Source organism: Odontomachus brunneus, unplaced genomic scaffold (assembly GCF_010583005.1).
Source record: "Odontomachus brunneus isolate Ranch 3 - 2012 unplaced genomic scaffold, Obru_v1 Obru_scaffold_188, whole genome shotgun sequence".
NCBI classification, from domain to species: domain Eukaryota; kingdom Metazoa; phylum Arthropoda; class Insecta; order Hymenoptera; family Formicidae; genus Odontomachus; species Odontomachus brunneus.
In genome coordinates this window covers 561,071-584,098 of record NW_022639638.1, presented here as the reverse complement: position 1 = coordinate 584,098, position 23,028 = coordinate 561,071, and the positions used below count along the sequence as shown (strand labels likewise).

The 23,028-nt window shown below is 42.7% G+C and overlaps 1 protein-coding gene across 1 annotated transcript in view; it reads right to left on the bottom strand.

Moving 5' to 3' along the window:
- The window catches only part of LOC116851726, a 47,985-nt gene that overhangs the window by 4,618 nt on the left and 20,339 nt on the right, over positions 1 to 23,028 (bottom strand). Inside the window, exons 2-4 of the mRNA XM_032831442.1 lie at positions 4,207 to 4,265; positions 4,050 to 4,123; positions 174 to 1,901 (exon numbers count right to left, since the gene is read on the bottom strand). Of these exons, the coding sequence (XP_032687333.1) occupies positions 174 to 1,901; positions 4,050 to 4,123; positions 4,207 to 4,252 (1,848 nt within the window). The 5' untranslated portion in view covers positions 4,253 to 4,265. The remainder of the gene's footprint in view (positions 1 to 173; positions 1,902 to 4,049; positions 4,124 to 4,206; positions 4,266 to 23,028) is intronic.

The following is a 23,028-nucleotide window of genomic DNA, read 5'->3' as shown; positions in this document are numbered from 1 at the left end:
CATTTGTAATTACCCGCACTAAATGGCACCTTTCACGTACGATCGACGTCGGTCTGTTCATGATCGCTAAAGATCCCCGCAAACGATCGACTGGCGATTCCAGCCGTCATAAGCAGAATGGCGCGTAACAGAGCGTAAAATCCACAGTTTTTTTCCGCAAAACAAAATGTTACCTGAGACTGAACCCTCAGCGGCTCGACGTTGTAGACACCGGACTGCGAGATCAGGATGCTGGAGCCCGTGGTAACCTGCGGTTCAAATTGCGCCAATTGAATCGTATACGGCATGTCCCCCGTGATCTTGACGAGCTCCTGCGACTGATTCTTCGCGGATTCGGCAGCCAGCCTGGCCGCCTCTTCCTCTTCCTTCTCTTGTTGGAAAAGCTGATTCAGTTCCTGCTGCCGTTTCTTCAGCTCCTCCTGCTGCTGTCTCTCGATCTCCAGCTTCTGCTGGCGCTCTTGCTCCGCCAGCCTCTCCCGATCGCGCTGCAGCAACTGTTGCTGCAGCAAGAACTGTTGCTCGTTGAAGTGCTTCAACGAGATACTCTCCGGTGTCTCATAGCTCACGGTCGTCGGCGGGTAAACCTCGACGGGCTCGTAGGGATTGTGCGGTCTGCGGTAAACGATCTGATTCTGGTTATCGACCTCTTGGCTGAATTTAGTCGGCGGGTTCTCCCGTGGCAGGACCTCGTTGATATCCGACGTGTACTTGTTCTTCGGCCACGTGGACGGTGGCGTGAGTTCCTGATGCTCGGACACGTAGTACGTGCTGGTGGTGCGTGAGTTCGGCGGCTCGGTGTGGCCAGTCTTGTCCTGCTTGTTCCTAGTGCTCTGATCCGTGCGTTTGAAATCGTGCTCCCGCGTCGTGGGCTCGCTCGTCTGACTGTACTGGCCGGGATTCCGCGTGACCGCGGTGGTGGAGGGCGCCGACGTCGAGGAGGACGTGTAGACTGCCGGCGGCAGCAAGGTCTCGTACGGCAAGGACGGCCTGAAGTTGTATCCGTTGTACGTGCCGGGTGGCGTGACGTAGCTCACCTCGTGGCTCTCGTGCACCAAGAAAGCGGGGTCTCGCTCGTAGGTGGACTTGAAGTGGCTGGGTGGGTGATTGATTTGGCTGTAGAAGTTGCCGCTGCTCGCCGAGCTGAGTATCTGCGCGTTGTGCGTCACCACCTGGTACCGGTTGTCGTAGGCGTCGCGATCGTTGCCGGCTTTCTGCTTGTTGCCGAATTCACCGGGCACGTCCGCGACGGGCGGTTGGAAGTATGGTTTCCCGTTGCCGCCGACCTTCAGCGACTCGAACGGCTTCGCTTGTTGACTGCGCGGCGGCTGCAGCGCCTGCGGCTGCAGCGCCTGCGGCATCGCGTACGGTGGCACGTAGGGACGATTGCTCGTGGCGAAGCCTTTGATGAAGTAAGTGCCGGCGCGCACCGGCTCCAGGTGCTGCTGGTGGACGCCGGCCGCCGGCTGCGCCGCGACATACGGCTGCGGTTGGCGCAGGTAGTTGGTGTTGTCGCGCAGAACCGGCTTGCGGTGTTGGTTCACCTCAAAGCGGTACGCGTCCTTGGGCGGCGGTATCAGGAAGGTGTACTCCCGCGTCTCTGAGGCCACGTGCTTTATCGGCGCTTTGGTCTCGCCGCGTGCCTTTGTCGCCGCATGGCCGAACACGCTGAAGCTGCCGAGTATGCTCGGCGGACTGTATTCGTGTATCGGCGGCTTGCCCTTGCGCGGCGGCTTCAGCTTCTCCGATGTCGCCATGTGCTCCTGGAACTTGCTCAGCACCGGGTGCACCTGCACGTTCTTCTCCAGGTGGCTCGACGGCGACACGTTCGTGCCGATCGTCTCCTCGTACGAGTTGGTCAGCGGCCGCCATCCGTTCGCGATCATCGACGATCGCGTGGGTGGCTGCAAAAAGGGAACTCAAGTGTTAACGTGGGATTTATCTCGATCGATGAAGTGAGAAAATACGCGCTCGAAATTCTGCAGAAGAACAAGAAGTCGAAAGATGTAGAATGACACTTGCAATTGCGGTCGAGCAGATTTATAAAACACCCCAAAACAATAAAATATGCAGAAAATAAGTATTTTAAAGTGGCACACAAGTGCCATTTTTCGGACATGTCTTTCTATTTCAACATGCTTTGCAAGAATTTCAAGCTTCAAAAGTCAACAACGAGAACAGTTATCAAATTGATAGGATTCCGACATGTATGTCGATCGTCTCGCTCGTATTTGGTTTCGACGATACTTGTGATTTCGCGCTAACGTGTGCCATTTCGCAGACATTCTTTCGCTTCACCGCTATTTCTCCTCCCCGTGTTTTCATTTATTCTCTAAACTCTCCTTTGAAGCGCGCTGTCGTCGAAATAATTCATCGCGCACAAGTAGCTAGCGGTGGAGTTCCCACGTACGCTCTCCGTGTACGGAGAGCATCAGGCTCAACTTTCCTTCGCACCGCAAAGCAACGACAACCACGGTAATGCGACACTCGAACTTCCTAAACAGCTTAATGGAACGGTTCCTGTTCCAGTTTCGCCGCGCCGGTCCGAGCAAAATGGCAAGTAAGACTATCGCTCCCCATCACGGCGAGCGACGGCGAACGCCAGCCAGGTGTAATCAGAAAATAAGAACGTGAGAGGCCTTGGCAACATACTACTTCCAAATAACTTCCTCGGTCCGTTTATTCCGACTCGATAAATCCAATGTTCTGGTCGCGCGCGCGCGCTCAAGGCTCGCAGTAAACGAAGGGGAAATCAAAATCTATAGTTTCGGAACGACCTCCTCCGAACGGACGGATGAACGAACGGGCGCGCATTGTCGTGCTCGTAAAAGAAACGTAATAGGCCTCGGTGCAGCGAACTATCTTCCAGTTCCTAAGTTATTCCGTTGCCAAGGCAATAAATCGGAGCCCTCGCACGTTTCCGAATCGCACGGAACGCCGACCGGATCGAAACGGCGGAGGAGAGAAAAAGTGAACTCACGCTCGTCCTCGCGGGGATTCACGCAACAATAAAATTCAAGCGGGAGATATATGAAGTACGAAATAAAACATGAAACGCGCATAAAAGATACGCGCGGGTTGCCTTGGAATCGCCAATCAAAATTTTATCGACATCTGCATCGAATTTATTGTCGGATTTTGAGAGGGAAGAAATATACGCCGGAAGATTCACATTCAATATACATTATTAAACATATCGGTGATTAAAGTTTGAGTAAAAAATTCGGACCACCCACTCGATCTAACGCGAGCAGTGAGATTTCAATTTTTCACCGCGTCCCTGAAAGACTTCGTGGAAACTTTTTCCATCATTTTTAACATTCTCGAAGGAACCACTTTGATATTCCATTTTAGGGGATATTAACTTCAAAGAATCGATGAACTCATCTGGAAATTTATTCTATTATTCTAATCAGGTTGATCCCCCAATCAGTTACCTGATTTGTATGAAATGTTGTTATCAAATTCTAGTAAGTCGTGTAATGCGGTGTGGCAGTCAAAATTTTAGTAATAATAAGAATTATTAATAATTAAAACCTTATTAGTAATTAGGACTTGATAACACACATCACTTTATGCAAATCAAGTAGCTGATTAGAATCAACCTAATAATATTGAAGAAAAACATTTGGCATTTTCACATAAAGAAATAATTACTATAAATCATGGTGAAGGAAAGAATTTTTTCATTAAATTTTACTATAATATTAGCGGTAATAATAACCAAAAAATACAGTTGGAACAAAAGGAACTATAATTTTCGATACATCAATCATTTCTTGTCTGTAGAGCTAAACTGAGAACAAAATGTTTGTTATTTGTAAAATCACACAGAGAAGTAATTACTATAAATTATGGTAAAAAAAAACATTATTTTAATTAAATTCTACTGTAATAGTCAGTGATAATATAAAAAATGATAGCGTTACTATTATATTTTTACTACAAAAATAACTATAATTTTAATTGAATAAATCATATTTTTCTCTCAGTGTACAAATTTCAGGGAACAAATTTCTAGTCGGGCATGTGAGAAAGCGACTTGTACTTACAGCTTTAACATCAGCGCGATCTATTGATACGGTGATGGCTCCTACTGCGACGAACAGCCACGTCGCCAGGACACCTGTGCAAGCAATGCGAATTTTCTATCAGGTACACCACAAGTAGCTGAGAATGTTGCGGATCGAACAAGAGGCGTGTACTTACATTTCAATAACAGTGCCGGCGACATCGTGGCAGACCATGAGGTCATTCACGCGAGAATTCTGCAACGAGAAACCAGTCACTCGTTAAAGCCCAGCCGTTTCGTTGAAAGCCTCAGTAATATGCGGCGCCTTAGTAGAATATCAAAAATCGGAAGTGAAATTCCGATTCAAAGCTTGATATTAAAGCCACATGCATCAATAGAAGAATAGAATCGCAGGCTCGGAATAGAAACTTCTGCCATACAAATTCGAATAACAATAAGAGGCAATAATTTAAATTCTTCGTTCACGCAAACGCATTTTTATGCGCGCAACGCGACATCGGATACGCCAATAAGGGGGAAATCGTAAAAATAGCGCTTGGTGATGCTCGAGAGTTAAGTGGGACACCAGCAGGCGTCTTTCATTCTTCTCACCCCGCTAAAGTGAATTAACCATTAAAAGATGAGCACGAGAAAAGTGTAACGTATCGCGTGCGCAGAGAAAGGAAGGATAGAAAGCGTCGTGCATCTATCATAATCTCCCGGATCGTTTCCGTGCTGTTTTCTCATTTTTAAATCGCGATATTAGCGAAATCCACGGGGAAGGAGGAGGGGAAACACGAGATTCATGGAAAAGGGGAATAAGGAGGGGAGCAGAATTTCTCTTTTTACGAGCAATCCGCTGTAATACGCGGGCATCTTTTGTGCGCGAATGCGCACTTTCCTATAAACTACCTGTAATGCGCAAGCCGATGCACGACGAGTGGGCGCCCGTGTCTCGCAATTTCGCGAGCTACCAAGTTAGCGAGCGCAAACTCACTCGTCCGTCCCGTCCCGTCCTCGTCTCGTCCGAGAAATTCGTCATAGCGACGATCTAAGTTATCGCGACCGCAAGAGACATGATAAAACTTCGCGCGTATCTGGACATTACGAAGTCGCTCGTAAACGTTAATATTCATGAGCGGTAAATTTTTAACTGCCCTCTCCCCTCTCTCCCAGTTATTACGCGGCAAATGTGCGGCGTAATGACCGTAGCCGGGCGGATCATGAAAACTACGAACTGTGTGAAATTTGGACGCGGCCGTGATATTATTTATTACTGATACATTATATAACATCCGCTCCCCCTCCCCCGCCTTCCTCTCCCTTCTCTGTTGTCCTCATGCGATCTGTAGGCGCCTACGCGGCGCCTGTAACGACGGCGAGCCTGTACTTTGCGCAAATAGATGAAACGAACAATGGAAAAAACATTACAATGCGTCGCTGCGCAAATTTGCCAATACTCCCGCGATCATAAACCGTTTCTTAAATATGCGTGTGGAAGGAAACGAAAAAAAAAAACAGAAAAACAATCATGTTGTGTAAATCTGTAGATGCTATAAATTTGTAATGCAAAGGCGCTACTTTCTCTTCATTCATTAAACATCGAGGGTGTGCAAATTGTCGACTTTGCATAAATATTTTTTCGTTCTTTTCCTTCTTCTCCTCTCCCTGCCGCCTCCCCTCTCTCTCTCTCTCTCTCTCTCTCTATATATATATATATATATATATATATATATATATATATATATATATCGTGACGCCACTTGAAAGAAAGTCTCTCGATGCGAGAGCAAACAGGTAAAAGAGGCGCGCTAATGTTTAGTGAAGCGCGTTTCTCGTGTGCGATCGAAATTCCATTTTGTCGATGGCCGCTTTAATGAACAGGCCCTCAAAATTAGCTCACGCAGCACCGCCGAGTCAATTCAATTGAATGGCGCATGAAGCCGTCGACACTCATCATCGATCCCGACGTAATTATAAGCTCCCGTTAAGCGACGCTCCCGCTATCGGCCGCGTCGATAAAAGTACGGGAAAATCTACTGTGTTCCTTTTCTGTCCCGCTCATTTTCGATCTTGAGTAAACAGAGCGAGGCGATTACGCGCGACCGTCCCTCCTCTGCGTGTACAATCGCCATTTTCTTTCTGCCAAACGCTCGTACCATAGACTTCTCTGCATAATGCCTAGACTGCTATCACGCATATTCAGACATGATGAGAAACTGTGTTTCTCTCAGGAGAAATTACGTTCAAATCTACCTGAAGTGTGTACAATTATCTTACAAACATTTTTCATTAAAGAATCAGTCTGTTTATTCACTAAAATATCAAATTTATATTGAAATAATTTTTATTGAAGACTTATAACGGGAATTAAGCGCTGGAAACATAAAAAATACAATTGTGTATTAATCAAATGATTTTTTACTCTCAATAACAAAAGAAACGTGCTACAAATGGAATACTGGCCCCTAATGGGTTAAGAACTTGATATGATTTCCTTTTTTTGTAAAGAAAAATTATGCTTCTCTTAGGAGGATGACGTTTAAATCTGTCTGAGGTATATGAAATTATCACTGTTTCAAAGTAAGAAAAATTTCACAATTCTCCTTCGCTCGCTCGAAATTAGTTAGGGTCGTCTTTTATTCTCCCGGCCTGTTCGTCAAGACCGAGAATATTCTGCCAGTTTGGGAGCGAAAACAATTTGGCGATGTTTGCGTTCGCCCGCGAACGCTGTCGTCGTCTGGTGCTGCCATCGCGACGGCGAAAAGCATCCCGCGGCACGGGAAATCGATAGAGCACCGGTTGCATTTAAATTTCAAGCTCGCTTCCGGATGAATTAATTATAAATGTCGCTGGCCCAAGTCTCCCAAGGGGCTTGATGCATTTCGCGGGCGGCTTGATGAATAGAGGAGAGCTGCAACTTGGCGCGCGCGCGTGTCAATAGATTTCCTCATCATTTTTCGTTATCAATCATTTCTTTAATTCGATGTCGCCGTAAAGTAAGCGAGCTTATGCACGAAGAGCGGAGAGAATATTCCACCAGTCTCGCGTCCAACAAATAACGATCTTGAACGATTTTCAAGAGAGAGAGAGAGAGAGAGAGAGAGAGAGAGGGAAAGAGAAAGAGAGCGTGGGGGAGAGAGGGAAAAGGAGAAAAAGAGAAAATATTGGGTCGATCGCATACGATTGTGCCGTTCCCGTCTTCTGAAAAAAACGACGACGAACGATGCACGCTAAGCGACAGTAATGCCGTTATTATGGCTCGGCAAACTGTGCGAAATAGCACGTGTAATAATGTAAAACGCAATCGAAGTTGCGCAGCGATATTCCGTTTTGCCTCGTTAAATGTAATTTATACGGTACGGGGATTGTTCAAGAATTCCTTCCGCGCGGTTCTGCATAATCCGATTAAGAGTTGAATGAAATACGAGGCAACTCGTAGCCGCGCGACCGCCGTAGCTTTTGATTTTTACGATCGCATACCCGCCTATCAGTCGATCCGACGGGATTCGCAGGCGAATCGTTGCCACCCGCACATCCCGTGCCAGCGCTCGGACCTTATCATTACCGACTTTCGCGGTGAATGCTTTCTAAAGTGCACCTTTCTTGTTTAATTAAAAATGTTCTTTCGTCCGCGAACAAGTATGATTGTAATCTGATCGACGTCTGTTTTCCAGAACGTATCGCGCTGCTTCCGGTTTTCATCTCGTCGAGATTCTCGCGAAAATTGCATCTCCGGAAAAATGTCCGCTCTCGTCGTTGACGGCCGACAACCGGCGGCGACGTCAGCTGATCTTTCATCTATATGCTAATTTCTTTGAGATTCTATAATGATAATTTCCTTCATAACAATAATTTCTCTTAAAGATAATTTTTGTCAATAATAATTTTCGATAATATTAATTTCTTTCATAATAATTATCCCTCACTATTTCTTCTGGATGCCCCGGCGATTTGTTTCTACATTAAAATCAATTTCCGAGTGAAAATGCGCTTTTTGATCGACTTCAAGACAATTTTTTTAAGCGACTTGGAAAACACGCTTTTAGTAAATAATTTGAAGAGAACTTTCTTAACAGAAATGAGTCGACTTAGAAAACCCCAAAAATTCTAAAAAATATGAAATAATTTCGAGTATTTCAATTGAATATTTTCAATATTTCTACATATCTATACTGAGAAAAAAAATATTTGGCCTAATTAAAACTATAGTTACTTTTGACCCCAACCATATCTTTTGGTTGTTTTAACACGAAAATGATAGTATTATAGTAACATGCATACAAGATTATTATTACTAATATTATAGTACAGTTTAATAAAAAAAAGAATTTTCTTAACCATAATTTATAATAATTGTTTTCCTATGTGATTATAGTTACTAATACCAAACATTTTTTTCTCAGTATACAATCCAAAATACTAAAAAGACAAATTAGGTAGTTAACTAACTGTATGACTATGGAGAGAGATAAATGATGGAAAAAGTATGATTGTCTGGTCAAAATTAAATTTTCGAGTTGACTTTTAATATTGTTAGGATATTAGGATAGGATTTTAAGTATGTAAACGAAAATTGAAATTAGTATGTAGACGAATATTGAATCGAAATTAGTTCACACTTTTTAGGGCTTTTGAGGCTTTCTACGGCCTCTCACGAGTCTCTTTGTGAATAAGAGGAGTTACTTCGCCACTTGACATGTTCAATGGGAACGAACTCCCGGCGATAAAAGTCGCCGGGAACTTCTTCTCACAGAGAGGCGCGACACCTCTCTTTCAGAGTCGGCATTTAATAAGCGCCTCATTTCCACGTGTGCGCCACCGTCCGTTGGATGGACGCTCTCGAAGCGCATATATAAAGGCCCCAGCTCAAACGACACGAGTGCATTATATCGACAAAAAGCCGGACACTCAAAAGCAGCCTTTTAGCATTAATGGACTGAAATTTGCTTTACACGCGCGCGTCCCTTTAATATGTACGGAGATATACGATCGCGCGACATTCGTGCGCCGATAGACCACTCTGACGTCATTTTCGTTTCCACGGAGCGAAGCCAAACCGCTTTAATATCCTCATCCGGAAGTCAGATACCGTAAAGAGCGAGTTAACTCGGAACACTCATGTACATACACGCGTACCGTGAAACACGCGCCCAGCAAGTGGTTGGGCTTTAAAACCGAGCTTTCATCTTTCGAGTTTTTCGTTTTTCTTCGAGTTTGCCGAGGGAAACGAAGAGAAAAGCCAAAAGAGAAGAAAACAGGAAAGAAATTGCCAAAGAAACTCGTTCTCTATTCTAATTCAAGCTTCCCGCAGTGCGAGTAATAATGAATGAGTCTATCAACTTGTATTTCAAGCTATAAAACAAGCACATACATACACATTTTGAAAGGGAGTACTAAAAATTTACTACTAAAAAGCTACTGAGAAATTACTTAAAAAGTTACTAAAAAGCCCGACTTACTGAAGTAGAATATCCGCATTCGCGGATTACATGCACAGAAATCGCTCATATTCGTTCCGCGTCTCGGTGTGAACGCGAATCGAATGGCAGCGCGAGTCGTGATTTCGAGGCGCGACTAAAGACCCGTACGGCGATTCGCGTTACCCCGCCGTAAAGATAACGACGTCAAAGAATTCCGCGGGTTAGAGAGCCGGATCAAACTTGGCCGGGACCGGTCTCGGAAAAGGCAAGCGACCGCGATGAATTCGAGAGAGCCGTTTCTTTTTCCTTCTATTCCGCGGATAACGCGCCCGATCTCTCACGATGGGGTTACGCTCTGGTTCGCCGCGGCCTTTCGCTTTCCACCACTTGGCTCACGCGCGCGAGCAATGCCCACGCATTAATTGACAATTACTTTACCGCGAAGTCGGACCCACGCCTCGTCGTCTCACGCGTTAAGTCCAGTCTGCATAACTCGCAGAACGCAAGATGCTGTTCGCAAACACAGACGCAAGATAACGTATCAGCCCGCGCGAGTCGATACGTTACACGCTACAAATGCTTTGAAGCGCCCTACAGATCAATCATGGCTTTTCTTTAAGCGCCTCGAAGCGTCTAATGGATCGCGCCTATAGTCGCACGACGCGACGAGTTGATACAACTAGGACTACGATCCATTAGACGCTACAAATACTTTGAAGCGCCGTATTAGATCAATCATGGTCACAGATGTCTATACTAAACTCACAGATGTCTATACTAAACTAGATTGCTAACAGACTATCTAAAAGCATGTAACGGTTTGTGTTCGATAGAGTTTCCGATGCATGCGAGAAAATGGCCGCTACCGCTACATATTTTCACTACGTCTAGTCATAAAATCCTTTTGTTGAAAATGAACAGAGCAAATAACGTCCAATACCATCTATTTTTTTGTTACGACATTTTTTGATGCAATAAGATGCTGGCATTTTTTATTTTAGTATTTTACAGTAATTTAATGGCCATGCTGACTCAATTGTACGTTGTAAGATACTCACACAAGTGACACGCGTCACACACACAGGACCGCCGCCATTTTCTCGCATACAACCGGAAATCTCATGCGACGCAAGTTCGCAGTCTTAATTAGCAATCTAGTTTTGTATAGACATCTCTGATCATGGCTTTTCTTTAAGTGCTCCAAAGCGCTTGCAGCATCTAATAGATCGCGCTCTAGAACTTTTTGCGAATACGTTATTTCCGCAACTGCATCTTGCTTGCGTTAGCCAATCACAGAGAAAAAGAGAGAATGTGAAGTTATTGTCTTCGTGGCTAAAACGTTAATACACCACTAATCATGTTAGTATACCACAATGAAATTTCGAAGGAATTGTCAGGTGCAAACATAACATCTTATATACTGCGTGTACTCGCCTCGTGACGTGATTTGCGAACCGCAAATGCGTTTTGCGTAGCCTGCGCGTTTTGCGACCTATGTCTTGCGTTCTGCGAGCTGTTTGGACGGAACTTTAAACGCTCCGCCGCCGTCGACCACTCGCTTGGCAAAATAAAATCGGCGAACGGCGGTGTTATATGCGTGCACGCGCAGCACGTTCACAAACGACACGGTTACGTGCGGTTAACTGCAATAAGAGTTACGTATTAATCGCCGGCGATTGTAAACCGCGGTCGTTCCTACGCCGGTTACGGTCGATCTCGTTTCACATGGTGGCTTGCCCGCAATCACCGGCAATGACGATGCATTTTTTATTCAACCCGTTTGCGCCAGAGGCGAGAGGAGACGCGCTTTTGCACGGCAAATTCGGTTGAATGCGTCGCAATACGCTATACGCGCGCGTATCAGCTGATAAAGAGAGAGAGAGGGATATCGTGATCATGGTGGTCTCTCTGCCGGAGGTAGAGGCTCTTGCAAAATTACCGGCCGCCTTCCGGACTCCGCTCCGGAAGAGATAAACTAGCCAGTGGTTAAGTATGATGACACGGGGAAAAGATAAATTGCGTATAATGGCGAAGCGCAACGGCGACGGCTGCGTCGTTGCCTCGTCAGACGATGAAATTCGCCTGAGCGATCGCGCCTCTTGCGAAACTCGCGGAAAATGGAGATCCCGGACGTGCGTCATCGATCAGCGAATTCGGTCTCGTTCCCATACAGATCCATGCAGATCCATGCGTTGTTCGCGAAGCGATCCATGGAGGTTTCGCGCTGCAGGCGAAATTTGCCCAACTCCTCCTGGAGAGCTTCCTCCTCTTCCTCCTTCTGCGAAGACTCGCGCGAACGTCTTGTCGCAATCCCGTCTGACAAACGTGTTTCCCAAGACTTCACGCGGCCTAATCGCGGGATCTCCATTGTAACAATGACGAGCAGCGTTCGATGTCTTGCTCGAGATAACGGTTTCTACCCGTTGCACATCGTGGCGTCCATGTATTCCTGCACGCTCGTTTGTTACTATAGATGGGAGATTAATGATTAGAAGTAATTATGCCATTACACAGTGGCGTCGCGCCAACTACGAAAGACACAAAGAGAGAGAAAGAGATGTCTTTTCCCCCTTGGGAATCGTCATGGATTCTTCGAGCGAGCTTCGAGAACTTCAACCCTCACATATCACTCGCATTGAATTTGAATAACGTGAAAAATCCGAGAGATTCGCTTGGAAAGTTCCTTCCAGACAAGATCGAACACGAAAACGCTCTTCGCGAATAATAATAATAATAGCAAAGATAACAACAACAATGACAATAGCAACGATTAATAACAAGAATAGGAATAATCATTTTGTGTCCAGGTGATGTCATGTGTGCCCGAGTCGAAGTTTTAGCCTTACTTTCGACCTGAGCTTCCCAACATCTGTATATTCTGAAGAATCGGTGTATGTTTAACGCACATATAGAAACTGAAATCTCTCCTATTCAACGCCTCTAAATAGCAGAAAATGTGACTTCCAGAGAGGATCTCTCGGCAAAGTTAGTAGATTAAACAGAATCAAAAGAGGTAAATGAAATATTGAGGTCAAAAGTAGGATTCAAATTTCGCCTCGGCTGGTGCCTACATTAATCAGGTGAGCAAGACGCAAACAGAGAGGTGTCGATGCACTTAATCCGATCTATAATTGACGGCTCGACGACGTGAACGTTAACCCACTTAACGCACTAACGACGATCCCCTGACCCTCCATCTATCAAGGATATCAAATCATAGAGCTCGATCCTCGTTAGCGCCGATACGTAACAACGCGAACGAGCGTGGGAACAAAAATGCGCGCGAAAGATTCCCCGTTGATGGCCCGGCGGGAGAGCCCCGGCACGGGGCGTAATATTGAATTACGCGGGAATGCATTAACGAGCAAATAACAGGCCGTGTCGGCGATAAGGTCTCGCAAATTCCCGGGGGAGGAAGGGAGAGAGAGCAGCAGAGCTCGAGGGCGGCTCGCGTGAGGAGTTCGCGTTTCCCTCTCGACTGGAATACTTTCACTGTGACGTGCAATGCGCGCGACACGAGTCTCGTTGCGGCAAAATGATACGTAAACGGGTCTTAATGTTAAGTCGTCTCGGCTGTTACCGGAAAGCTCGCTCGTTACGGAAAAGTGAAAGGTGGGAAGTCGTGCGGGCGAGTACGCGCGCATATACGTAAGATGACGAAAATGTCAGGCGAGTAATTTGATAATAGCGGATCGATCGAGCGATACGATCAGTGACGCATGTCAGAAAATCGAGATATCTCTCGATTACACGCCCGAGACTATTTCCGACAGATTCGTCAGGTTGAATCGACGCGCGAGTTCTTCTTCACACACATCAATAATCGATTGCGAGGAAACTCACGTCTTGCCAGCCAGACATCACATTGTTAGCGATGTGTATCGCACTTAATCCTTGAACCCTAAGTATAAGTAAAATGGCCGTAGTTATACAAGAATGATTCAATCCGCATTATTGCGAAAGATGAAAATTTGATATTTCATTTAAAAAGTACGGACAGCACTGAGATTCTTCGCAATCGTTCAAGAAGTCAAGCACAGTCGATTTTCTTCTCTTTAAGGACGTTCTTTGACAAGCTTAGTCGTTAAAAAATGGGTAATAAAAACGCAGCTAGTAAAAAATGACAAAACCAGTGAAAAATACAAACTATTTTTTATTGATTTTGGACGCTCGTAAAGCTAGAATTTCTTCTGTTTTATGTAGAAAGATGTATGTATTCATCGATAAGAAAAAAAGTCGGTAACAAAACGTCAAAAATCATAATTTTGCGGGTTGGATCATTCCTAAATTCATTCCAAAGCATCGCTACTTCCATATGACATCGATTATCTTATATTAATTTTTCTATATACTCGTGTTCTTTCCTCCTTATCTTTCTGCTCGACGATCCTTGAATAGCTTAATTCATTCGCGCGACGCGGGAATTCAATTTAATAATTCTGTCTCTTTCGATTCGCGCACGATGTACAGGAAAGTAACTCCTCAGCGCATTTCGTGCAAATTGGTGTCTCGGTATGTATGTATGTGTGTGTGTGTGTGTATGTACGTATTTCATTAAGTACACGTGACTTCATTTTCTCTATAAATTAGATTTCTCCGTATAAATCATATTTGTATGATCAAAGCCTGACGACAGTTTAACTTGGTGGAGCGGGGCTGAGTTAAACGTAGAGCGCACGCGGTGATGCATCAGTTTGGTGGAACTTCTATGACCAAACAGACCAACAGCCCGCGTTGCAAGCTAGATCGATAACGCCATCACGGTTGTGCATAATTCATGCAAAGGGGATTATTACAACGCCCCGTCGCCTGCTTTCTGCTTGACACCAATTACCGAATGTCCGCGAAGTTGCGGGACTGCAATAGATCAGTGCGTGAACGAGCGCCAAAGAAAACGACTGTCTCGCGATGTTAACGAGCAACTCGGCTGCAAAGTTGTCGCAAACGAACGTTCGCCATGGGAAAGTTCAGAACAGGACCTCGTGTGTACAAAAAATCAAGACTGTGTGGTGTCAAATGTAAAAAGGGACCACTGGAAAATGTGACGACTAAAAGTAATTTTGATCAACGGCTATGAATCTCAGACTGGAATTTTATTTTTCTGTTACATAATTGACAATGTTCACCCAGTTTGAAGGAATGGTAGAAAATTTCAAGATGTAACGCTGTAACTGATTATTGTCCCTTGATACTACAAATGATTGATTATCGTGACTTTTTTTATTTTTTCAATATCCCACACTCGCGTTTAATCTTTATTCTTAATTCCAATAAGCAAGGTATTGATTATATAGTTAATTTAACCGCAGATAGATTATGCACGTCAAATTAACTCGGTCAGAAATTTGGATGAATAACACAGCAGATACATACTGTATCGCGCGATTATAATATATTAAAGCGCAATTTATAATTATACCAATTAATTAATCATGTATCCGAATATTTGTTTTACCTCATAATGTGACAATTTACTGTGCATAGTTCCCTGTACTGTCTTTCCATATATTTCGAACGATACGAGTGTATTATCCAAGCCGGACAATCCGATATGACGCATCTCCAGTTCATGAATGTCTACATCCTCCAGAAAAATTATTCCTGTGCAGTAACAATAATAACCGTTTGATAATGAGTATCGTAATGCATGTAGTAAGAGGGGGAAAGAAGCGCAGCGAATATCACGCGAGAAATCACGATCTTACGAAGGATCTCTCGTGTCGGTTTGTAATCTGATATCAGCGGACAACGAACGACACAGGATACCTCTAATTATTCGCGTGCGCATCGTGGTAATTAACACTTTCAGTCTCTCGCGTGCGTCTGCCCGCCGTTATCGAATATCATTCGACAGATGACGGCAACTTGCCCCGGCGTTATTGCGACTCTCGCGACGAGAGTCGATTAAGATCCCGGCGATTCGCGATAACGTCACGAGCAAAGCGCACCGCCAAGTCAAACGTAAAACAGTAAGATGCAAGATGTAAAACGCACTCTCTAGATTTCCTCGGGTGAAATTCCACTTGAAAAGTGGAGTGACAGCCACGTCACTCGAAATCGAGCGACTTTTCACTCGCGGAGCGAATTCCGCCACTCTGAGTGGCTGCGAGAGTGAATTTTTCACACAAAATTGAAGATTAAATCTGACATGTCTTGCAATCACTGGAACAAATTCGATTGAAACATATTCCTATTCATATGCATTCGAAAACAGGATATATATCCTATATATATAATTATTATTAAATAAGATCTAAAAATAATTATTCCATACTCTGCTAAAAAAATTAATGCAAACGAACCTCTAAAATATTCAACATTAAATCCAGAAACTAATTCAGATTCTCCTTCAATAAAATCTATAGGTCTTCGATTTAATTCAGCTAATATTCTAATAAAAAAAATAATTATTAGAGGATATAATATTCATAAAAATCATATAAATTTTTGTCATTTAGTCATTATAGTTCAGGAAGTACCCGAATACCCAAATTTGCGGACAACTGATTAATAAACAGTTATGAGTCCACAATGAATTCGTTTATTATGTTTATTAGGGAAATTAATAGCTTGATAAAACCAAGAGTCATCTCTGCCTGACAACCGTCGTATTATAATAACGCCGAGTTATACAGGTTGATACAATTTTGTTTTAACACATGATTATGAATCAACAATATATTCATTCGTTATTTGTTGTCGTTAGAAAAATCGATAATCAGACAATGTCTGGAATAATCTGGTACTCGAGTATTTCCGGAATTGACAGCACGAATTAAGAATCCACTCTAAGTTTGAATGAAACACAGCAGAATATCATTCTACTGCTAAGTAAAGCAATTACAGTTTATTTTCTTGCTTTTAAACAACGGTTATCTTCAACAAAGAATGTTTTCTTAAAGCAATTTTAAAATAATCTTAAAATGGTCTTCAAATATACTCATCAGAGATTTGAGAACAGCTTATATATAATTATCATGTACTCAAAAGAAGAATTGATTCTCTCTACAAGAGTAAATTATAAAATTTTATCGAAGAAAAAAAATAGTTTGACTTTATGTATATAAGCAAGCAAGCCGAATTTTTCTTTTACTTTAATATTCTCATTGAAATGTCAAACTCACTAGAATTTTACACGGAAAAAAAACCCCGCTTAGTGCAACCGAATAGGAACCAACTGAAAATTAGGTGATCAGAAGCGATATCTCTGTTATAAAAACTAATATTTCTGTTGTCGCAATCGAAAATATTCGTCTGAACATTCAGTGACATTACAACTTGGTTGAGATAACTAAGAACAATTGACTATACAGAAGCCTCATAAAGGAATTTTTCTGTTCCTACAGCCGAGTTTTCGTCTGATTCCTGAGCAACCGGAAATTCGGTTGCATCAACGGAATTGTTTTCTCCGTGTAAATGTACTTTGAATAAATTTGATGCTTATGATGAACTTATGGTGGATATAGATTTGTGGTTATATAAACTTATGTGAAATGTTACTTGAAACAAGTACCATTCATAATTCGACCTGTTCGTTGTCAATTGACAACGAACTGCAATTAGTGTCAACAAATTACTCACAATGCTGACATCGAACGGTCACTGCGTAGTTTGTGTATCAAACAGTATAACGAAATTAATTTAGTGCCGTACGACGTCATTGTGAGCTATTCAGAGCTGATAATGCGAATGCGCCGACTGGAAAACTGGCTAGTCGTATTTGTTGCAATTACGCTCGGGACAGTGTGATCAATTATCTGCATCGTAATCTGCACCGCGCGCTCTCGCACGGCCGTGCGCACTTGGCTTTATTATTTAACAAATGCGCGTACAACGCGCCGAATTGTACGACAATACGATAGTATATTTATGAGTTGCTGATATTTATTCCAAATAATTGTTATGGCGGATCGATGTTTGCGTGGACGCGCGTGCGATGCGAAAAATAAAATTTCGATACACGCAGGCCGCACGTGATTGTCGCTCTCGCTGGGAGAAAAGAGAGAAAGAGGAGACAATAATTTGAAAATTTACAAAAAGGGATTTAGATTCACATCGTGCGGACGCTAGTTGGCCTTAATTAACCTTCACATATCAACTGGAATCCTCTCGTGAAACGAGTGAATTAAATTCCAAAATTTGAGAGTCTTACAGTCGTCTCAAAATTATCATAGTTACTGTTGTCTTTTTCACAATGTTGATTAATAACAAATATCATATTGATATGTAGAGTGTCTGATGACGAAGTATACACTGTTAGAAAACTTCGTATTAAATTTAATAACTGGGATGTGAAGTTTTTTTACATAACTATGATATAAAAAATAATAGTAAAATCAATATTATATTTTTAATAACACATAGTTGCACAACTTTTGCGATAGCATAAAGGAAAATCAATGAAGAGACTTCTGGGTAGCTCCGTTGAAATCTCGATAAAAGCCACGATGTTTTGCAAGCTGAATCTTTCGAACCACGTGACTAAAACAGTCTCGTATTTATGATATATTAGAAAAATTATTCTAACATATCATAACGTGTTATAATGTTTCATAATTTAATATAGAATTTAGTAAGAAAACATATAAGATAGAAAATGTTAGATTTCATAAGAAATATGAAATATTATAACTAATTTATAACTAATAATCCGAATGTTATGAAAATCTTCACTATTATTAATTTTAATATCAAATTCTTAAATTTACTTACAAAAATTCTATTATTCTTAAGAATTTTTCTAACAGTGTGCGTATTAAAAAAGAGGGAATTCTGGGATCAATTTAAGCGAAAAACTTACTATAAATTTATAATACACAGTTCAAATTTATAATATATTGTTTAGATACAGGCGTTCAATCAAACATTATAAAAGCAGAAACTATTACACAAAAATAAAAATGTAATTAATATGTTATATATGCTATATTAAATATGTTTCCTATAGAAGTTATTTTTTTAACAATAAGGCAGTTAATTTACGTGCAATTAATTTTGTTCATTTGATGTTAATTTGTTCTCGCGAAATAAAGGATGTAGTACGCGCATTTAGAGAAAGCACCGATACGATACATGCAAAATACAGTGCCGAGTGGCACGCGCCCGTACGCTGAGGAAAAAGTGTATTTACGATTGCAATTGCGCGGTGAAACGATTGCAATCGGCACACCAATTTTTGCAGCGAGCGCTGTTACAGCATTCTTAACAACAATCTCATATGCAAATTGCCGCTGTTACTTTTACCTTGGAACAACAGGGGACTCACGCCGGGAATGACTGTAATTTGCGGTGAGATCGGGCACTTTTTCTTTCAGTGGAAGGTTTCAGCTCGACGCATAACACTCGCGGACAATTCGGCAATTTTCAACGACGGGAATATATATATACATAGAGATTTAATACAGCAATTTTTATTTTTGTGTAATAATTTCTGCTTTTATAATGTTTGATTGAACGCCTGTATCTGAACAATATATTATAAATTTGAACTGTGTTTATAGTAAGTTTTTCGCTTAAATTGATCCCAGAAACCCCTCTTTTTTAGTACGTACACTGTTAGAAAAGTTCTTAAAAATAATAGCATTTTTGTAAGTAAATTTAAGAATTTGATATTAAAATTAATAATAGTGAAGATTTTCATAACATTAGGATTATTAGTTATAAATTAGTTATAATATTTCATATTTCTTATAAAATCTAACATTTTCTATCTTTTCTTATTAAGTAGCCAAAAGTGACATACCTCTATATCTCATATATTATATGTTGTATTTTATCGAAACTAATATAAATGTAATTCGTTTTATCAGTTTATGAAAAATTCATACTTGATATATTTCTTGTTTTTTTATGTGCTAAATTAACAAATATCGAGTTTTAAAAATTTACAAGTTTTATTTTGATAATTTTTATTGACGAATTACGTAGACTAAATAACGATAATTATCTTTTTATTCAATATTAAGTTCTTTTACATGCATTTGGCTTTGGTAAAAATATTTTTTTAATATTTTTGTCTTCATCACTTTTTTACTATATAACTTGAAAAATTTTATGAGAATGTGTCTTAAAGTGGCACCTACAGTATGCGATAAGTGCGATACTCTATGATTAACATAACCTGATTCTAATCTCCTATTATGACGTGACATGTCGTATATGTTTAATTTTTGTTAGTTTAAAAATATAACATATGTAAAATATGTGAAAAATGAAAAAGATGGAAATGCCAAAGATATGTTTTTATTTAATTATATTTCCCTTCTGTAACATTATATTGAATAAATGAATATTATTCAACCATTGAACGCATTAATGAATTATTTATTATCAAATATTATCATATATGCAACATGTTACATAACTTCCAATACGTCGCTTTTGGCACCCATTTTCTTTGAACTCCATTTTCGTGCGTTTTACAAAAACATTTTTTGTTTTAAATCTAGAAACAATTTCTGTAAAAATATATCTGATAGGAGGTACTACATGTATATATATATATATATATATATATATATATATATTTATATTTATATTTTGAGCTTTATTTACATTAAGACATAACCTCCAAAAACAAAGTGATATGTCACTTTTGGTGCCTTTACTCTATATATGTGCGCGCAGGAGAGAAAGCCGAGTTGCAGACCGGCGGGACTCGAGCTTTTCAATGTGACGTCGACGGATTTCTTGCGCGTCGCTGATGTGCTCGAGGTAGACAGCGGCGTGACACTTCACGTTACTCCCGACGAAATTCACGACTTGCGGACAGGTGTCCGTATAAAAGTGGCTCGCGCGCCGTGGTATCGGAGACATTGTCTTCAGGTGCCTTTCTAAACGGCGCGACTAATAGAACGTGACGCACGCTAGATGGTGACGCTAAAATGCCAACCGGGTCGTGCGCGTGCCGTGCCGACACGAAGTAAAAGTAATGGCGATATGAAAATACCCGGCCGGATACTTTCGATGTCGTGACGCATCGAGAGTGTCCGCGCTTAATGACGAAATCGTCCACGAGCAGCGCAGCAGGTAGCCGTCGACCCGTTGGAGACAGATGGAAGGAACGGAGGCGAGGAGGGAGGCCGATTTGGTGCGTCGCGCTTTCTTGTGGATCGAGTGAAAGATTTCGTTAGCGGACGTCCCACTATCCTCGTAGAAATTTCACGATCGCGGTCGGGCACGATTAATTGCGCCGGACGGCCTCGTAGTGGCGTAGCGCGTGGCCGAGTGAAACGGCGGACTCGCGGACTCGTTAGAAAATGAAAAGGACCTCTCCTCCGCGCTCGTCTCTTGCACTTTCCTTGACTGATGCGAGAGATATCGCCGGCTCGATATCCCCTCGTTTCTATAATCGATAATTGGAACGCTCGACGCGTTTATCGCGCGCTTAATGACGCGGAATGTACGAGGTGAGATACGAGAGAAGATGCAAAATTCGCGAGCTCTCTTCGCAAAATTTCCTCGACAAAGGGTATAAATCGCACTTGGGCCCGTGTTGACGATCGTGACTTGAGAAATTTGTCTCATGTGAGATACTGGAATACTCCAGGTTTGCAGTTGGGTCTGAATTTTTCAGTTGAATCATACGGCATACGTGACATCATACTTACAATCGTAAATCTGTTGAAACGATCGTATTTAACTGTAAATTTAATTTAAACACCTCACTTGAAACTTGAGACGCGAGATATTCAGATCTAAATTGAAAATTAAATCTGAATTTTTCAGTTAAATCATACGATATACTTGACATTATATATTTATAACGTAATTCTACTGAGAAACTCACATCTAAGGTCCGAATTAATAGTTATTATTTGAAACTCGTTTCAAGCGAGACACTTAGATTTAAATTCAGAACTAGATGAGAATTTTTCAGTTGATTCGCACGACGTATATGCACGATGTATTATAGACGTAAATGTTACGTATACTATAATTCAAGTGAGAAAGCAAAAACCTGAAATCCCTAACCCTTGAATAAAAGTCCGAATATCTCACATGAGATCAGTTTCAGGTGATCATTATTAATGCGGGCCTAAATTAGAATCTGAATATTTCATTTGAAACTTGTCTCGCATGAAATACTCGGAACTTAAAATTACATTTGTAAGGAACTTCTCAATTAAATTATATAACACGTTACGCGTATCTGCGATCGCAATTCAACTAGGAAACTCACAATCAACTCTAATGCCAAGATATTCAGTCCAAGATATTCAACGAGAGTGTCTCGCGTAACGCAAGTTTCACGAGTAACGACATTAATACAGACTTTAGAGCCGCGACAGGAACCGCTGCATTACATCCGACAATTTTAGTTAACGTCCAGTTGGCTAAGTAAATTGCTTATCGATCGCGACGAGGTGGACGGTATTGAGAGGTCGCCCGCTCGAGTATCCTCCTTTATCTCGTCCGCTCGTTTGTACAGACTCCTACTCGATGCCGTTTCGCGCGCGTTTATGCAAAATAACGACTGCAGATTTCGCGAACACGCCTCACTTACAGTTAAACAAGGCGAGTTCGCCGTGCGCGCGGCTCGCTCTGAGCGTGCCTGCGGTTTGAATATTTTATTTTCCGCAAGGTACGCCGAGATAGTCCGCCGGATCTTGCGGAACAAGTCGGTATTACTCCGGTAATACCATGAGATCCCAAAGCGCAGTCAACACATACATAGAGAAAGAGAGAGAGAGAGAGAGAGAGGGGGGGAGAGAGAGAACCGCCAATCCTGTTCACGAGAGCAAACCTCTCTCGTGCTTCAACACGTACCGGATAAAGCTGACGGAATCGCGCTCACGAGCACATCACGGCGCTCCAGAAACTCCAACCGCGCCGCGGCGGTTTACGGATTATCCCGATCGCACACGTCGTATACATCACCGGCTACGAGGGGCGATCGCGGAATAATTACGCGTCCGCGCTCCTCCTCTTCTTCTTCTGCTTGTGCCACGATCAGCCGGACTTGCGCGACGAAAATTACAAGCCAGGAATTGGATCAAGCGGATCCGTCGCTCATACGCTCGCACGCGCGCGCTTTCCTGCCGAGGAGGAATCGATGGCAAGGAGATCTAGGTCGTCGTCTACTCCCGACACCTAGATACGACGACCGTCGACGACCACGACGACAACAACTCGCGACATGCGTGCGTGCGTGCGCGCGTGCCTGCCTGCGTGCGACTTAATATGCATGTCTCGGAGCGACCGATTGCCGCGGGTTGCGACTCGAATGAAGAAAAGCACCGACCTGGCCGGGTCGCGAAGGGAAAGTCACGGCGGTCCCGAGAGCGGCGCAGTCGTCCACGTCGTCTTACACGCCGTTGTCGCGGGCGACCTCGATGCACGAGCAAGTGCAGCGTTCCTCGCATGCAGCGGCCGCGTGGCCGCGCCGGTTCAACGCACATGGCCGATGAATAATGCACGAGCCAGGGGGGTTAAGTAAGATCACGGCGCGCCGCTCAGCCCGCGGGGCTCTCGATAATTGCTACACGCGGGGGCTAATTGAATCGATTATTTCGAAAGCGCCGCGAATCACGCCAGTCTTCCCTCACCCTCTCTCTCTCTCTCTCTCTCTCTCTCTCTCTCTCTCTCTCTCTCTCT